The 4,758-nt window shown below is 50.1% G+C and overlaps 1 protein-coding gene across 1 annotated transcript; it reads left to right on the top strand.

The window, feature by feature from the left end:
• Positions 1–817: 817 nt before the first annotated feature.
• On the top strand, positions 818–2,953 carry LOC142802884 (uncharacterized). Its single transcript, XM_075887960.1, has 2 exons — positions 818–1,958; positions 2,454–2,953. Exons 1-2 carry the CDS (start codon positions 818–820, stop codon positions 2,951–2,953), a joined length of 1,641 nt encoding a protein of 546 aa, XP_075744075.1.
• The last annotated feature ends 1,805 nt before the right edge of the window (positions 2,954–4,758 follow it).

Genomic DNA, 4,758 nt, shown 5'->3' on the forward strand with positions numbered 1-4,758 from the left:
TCAGCCATCTGCGGCGGCAGCACTCGCCCCATCGGCAAACCCGTCATGCCTGAATCCGCAGAAGTTACTACCGCTATTTGACGAGTGACGCGATGACCTGCACGCGTATTTGCAGAGGTTTGAACGCGTGGCTACTGGGCAAGAATGGCCAAGAGATAAATGGGGAGTAGCCGTAAGCATGTGCTTAACTGGTGAGGCACTCACTGTCATTGGTCGAATGACTGCTGACGAGGCCCTCGACTATCATAAAGTGAAAAAAGTCCTACTTCAGCGCTTCAGATTCACGGCACAAGGATATAAAGACAAATTTCGGAAAGCCCGGCCTGAAGATGGCGAAACAGGGAGACAACTAGCAGCAAGGATCTCGAGCTATTTTGATAACTGGATTGAGATGGCTGATGTGCCCAAAACATTTGAAGGTCTTCGTGACCATGTTATAGCCGAGCAATTCTTGCATTGCTGTAATCCGAAGCTGGCCATCTTCCTGAAAGAGAGGGAATGCAAAACCCTTACATCCCTTTCAGAGTGCACCGACCGCTTTCTCGAAGCACAGGGAGTCAATAACATTGGTAAAATTGCAGATGATACAAAGGAGGCAAATAAACCCGGTGCTATGTCACAGTACAAACAGCCGAGTTGCTTTCTGTGTCACCGCAAAGGACATAGCGCTCCGGATTGTAGTGCGGTTCCGAAATAGTCTGTAAAATGCAAAACATGTGGGCGGCTTGGCCACAAAGCCACCGATTGCAAGGATCAGAGCAAAGACAAGTCGGTTTCTTGTGCCATGATAGAACAGAAAAAACAGGATTACTTCCCTATGGCCAAGTCCAAGGATGAGACATGCGCTGCTGAATGCCCCAAGAAGTGCGAGAACCAACCTATGTTCATAGTCGACAACATGCCAGTGGTCGAAGGACGGGTGCTTGGACAACGCGCACGTGTTTTACGAGACACAGGGAGCAACACGACCATCGTCCGACGCGAGTTCGTGCCGGATCGATGCCTGACCGGGAAGACGGCAAGAGTTATGCTTTTGGATGGAAAGGCCAAGGAACTACCGGAAGCAAACATACAGATACACACGCCCTACTTCGTTGGTGATGTAAACGCTTTATGCATGACTAACCCTTTGTACGACCTCGTGCTCGACAATATTCCAGGAGTAAAAGGACCACAGGAGCCAGATACTACCTGGGAGTACTCTGGCGCCCTGTTCCCTGAATCGACTGGTTCGAGCAAAATCCCGGCATGCTGGGAAAAGTCAACCTTGCTTTCTGCCGTCGTCCGGATGCAGGGGAAGACGGAGAGTATGATGAAGATTCCGCTAGTTGGTTCGCTAGAAGTGACCCGAGTGCAGCTAACTGAGAGCCAAAAAGACGACCTAAGTCTGAAGAGTTGCTTCAGCAAGATTGGGAAGGAGTTTCACTCCAATAAAGACACGACGTACCACTTTTCTGAAGAGGCTGGTCTACTGTATCGACATTACCGCCTTTCTACGGGGAGGACCTTTAAGCAAGTAGTCGTGCCAAGGACACTTCGACAACACATTTTGAAGGTTGCACACGAGGGCATTATGGCTGGTCACCAAGGCGTGCGATGTACCACAGACCGTATCCTTGGGGATTTTTACTGGCCAGGTATGCATGAAGAAATCAGACGGTTTGTTAAGTCGTGCGACGTCTGCCAGAGGACAACGCTGAAAGGGAAAGTCGGAGTCGCTCCGTTGGGCAACATGCCTCCCATACGGATACCATTCCAAAGAGTCGCCATTGACCTGATCGGACCGTTATCTCCTAGATCAGATAAGGGAAACCGCTATGTGCTTACCCTCATTGACTTCGCTACTCGCTATCCTGACGCAGTAGCCCTACCCAGAATCGACGCTGTCAGTATTGCAGAAGCCCTCCTTGAAATATTTTCCCGAGGGGGCCTGCTTCGAGAAGTGGTTACCGATCAAGGTAAAAGTTTCACGTCAGAACTCATGAAAGAAGGGGGCCGACTACTAACTGTAAAGTTTTTTCGTACCACCCCATATCATGCCATGGCCAATGGATTGGTCGAAAAATTCAACGGTACGCTGAAGGCCATGCTCAAAAGGGTGTGTCAGGAGAAGCCGCGGTCATGGGATCGCTACATTGCTCCTCTTCTCTTCGCTTATCGCGAAGTACCGCAAGCCAGCTTGGGCTTTTCACCATTTGAGTTAATCTACGGCAGACATGTGCGTGGACCTTTGAGTGTTTTAAGAGAGCTGTGAACGAACGAGAACATTGAGGATGAAGTGCGAACAACGTACACTTACCTTGTGGACCTTCGAAACCGACTCGAACACACCTGTAACCTCGCTCATAAAAAGCTTGGTAAAGCACGTGAAAAGCAAAAGCTTTATTACGACCGTAAGACCCACCACAGAAGGCTACGGCCCGGTGACAAGGTTTTAATTCTCTTTCCTACAGACACCAATAAGCTTCTCATGCAGTGGAAGGGCCCGTTTAAAGTTGCTGAAGCCAAGAATGATGTTGATTATGCAATTGACTTAGGGCAGAGCATCAAGGTCTTTTACGTGAATATGCTGAAGAAGTATGGGGAAAGAGAAATAACGTCTCCTCATCAGGTGGCTGCAGTGAATACTACAAGTGCAACACCTGAGGAAGAGGCGAACAGGGAGAGCAACGACTCTGAGGATACCATCCCCTCTCTCAGTCTATGCCAAACACAAACGGCATCAGACTTCAAGATATCGCCCAAACTGCAGACAGACCAACTTCAACAAGTTCGACAATTGTGCGAAGAGTTTGCAGACATATTTTCGGACCTTCCCGGCAAGACACAACTTGTCGAATGCTCTCTTAACCTCGTCATCGAAAAGCCGGTTCACGTGTCCCAGTGCCCAATTCCTCTAGCGCTGCGTGAGAACGTCGAAAAGAGGTACAGGAGATGCTTCGAATGGGCATAATCGAGAAATCAAAGTCGCCATATCATGCGCCGATCGTTGTCGTCAAGAAGCCCGACAACACCATATGGTTGTGCATTGACTTTAGGGAGCTGAACAAGACCTTTGTTTTCGACAGTGAGCCAACTCCGAGAATTGATGTTGTTCTAGCTCTTGTGGGGAAATAGAAATTTTTCTCGAAATTCGATTTCACGAAGGGCTATTGGCAAGTGCCCATGGCTCCAGACAGTCGTGAAAAGACGGCATTTTCAAGCATGACGGGGCTCTACCACTTCAAATACATGCCTTTTGGGATTAAGACTGCCCCAGTGATATTTCCACGCCTTATGAGGAGAGTTTTAGGCGGTTTGCCGAATGTGCATCCTTATTTTGACGATGTGTTCATCGCTACTAGCACATGGCATGAACATATGGAAGCCTTACGACTTGTCTTCGAAAGAATCCGCAATGCAAACCTCACAATCAAACCGAGCAAGTGTGAGATCGGAGAGCGTACCATTACATTCCTCGGACATCGCATTGGCAAGGCGAAGGTAGAACCAATGCTGAAAACGCTGGACAAGATCCTAGCCGCCAAGCGCCCCACGACGAAGAAAGCTGTACAAACCTTTCTCGGTCTTACGGGCTATTACAGGCAGTTCATTCCGAACTACGTAGAGATTTCCAAGCCCTTGACTGACCTTACCAAGAAAGGCCAACATCACATCGTATCGTGGGGACCGACGCAAGAAAAAGCATTCACCGTGCTGAAAGACAAGCTCGCCGCAAGTCCCATACTGCAAACACCGGATCTTTCGAAGCCTTTCGTGCTCCGTACTGATGCCTCAAGTACAAGCATCGGCGCAGTACTTCTAAAAAACAGTGGGGACGATATTTTACATCCGGTTGCTTATGCTAGTCGCAATCTGCTGCCTAGAGAGGCCCGCTATTCCACAATAGAGCGTGAATGCTTAGCGCTCGTGTGGGCTGTTCAGAAGTTCCACATTTACTTATGCGGCAAACCCTTCATTATTCAGTGCGACCACCAGCCACTCCGGTACTTGCAGTCAGTCAAACACGTCAATAATCGAGTGTTACGATGGAGCTTACTAATGCAAGAGTACTGCTTTACCATAGAATACATAAAAGGCTCAGACAATGTAGGAGCGGACTACTTAAGTCGCATCTGAATTGCTCTAATCTTTCTCCACTTGTGTATTTTTCATGTGTGTGTTTTTTTTTTCATTACGTGCTGTGTGGATCACAACCATTCGGATTCGTGTGAACTTGTTCCCTCTTTACAAACGCGCCTGCACTTTTGCCTACTCACCGCCTGGCATGGAGTGGAATAGTTGCTCACAGCTATCTTAAGTGGGGGGTGGTGTGATGATGTGGATTGTGTGGCCTGTGACGGGGCGAAGAGGGAACGGCAGTTCTGCTCTGCGGTACGCCTTGGAGGGGAAGACGAGAAAAAAGAAGCGCGAGCGGGGCGTGCGGCTCGGGCAGTTGGAGCGTGACACGGATCGAACGGCAGCTGCTGGTCGGCGGTTCGCGTCGCGACATCACTTAACCAGGCGTCCGGCAGCCTTGCGGACCTGGTGAGCTGGCTTCCTGCTTCGGGCTGCGTCACTCAACCAGGTGTCCGGCAGCCTTGCGGATCTGGTGAACTGGCTTCCCGCTCTGTGGACGGCGCTCACACGGGGACCGGCAGCATAGTCTGTTCGTGGCCTGAGGTCCTGGGGCCCGAGTGGTGGCACGAGGTGGCCGCGGCTCATGTTGGCGACGGGCCATTAACCTGCACTGCAGTGGCCTGGTGATCTACCGGCCTG

Source organism: Rhipicephalus microplus, chromosome 3, assembly GCF_043290135.1.
Source record: "Rhipicephalus microplus isolate Deutch F79 chromosome 3, USDA_Rmic, whole genome shotgun sequence".
NCBI lineage: Eukaryota > Metazoa > Arthropoda > Arachnida > Ixodida > Ixodidae > Rhipicephalus > Rhipicephalus microplus.

Coding starts and splice junctions, on each gene's coding strand:
- LOC142802884 (XM_075887960.1), top strand. CDS start 818: ATGGCCAAGTCCAAGGATGAGACATGCGCTGCTGAATGCCCCAAGAAG. Junction 1,959..2,453: donor AGAAGTGGTTACCGATCAAG/GTAAAAGTTTCA, acceptor TCTTTCCTACAG/ACACCAATAAGCTTCTCATG.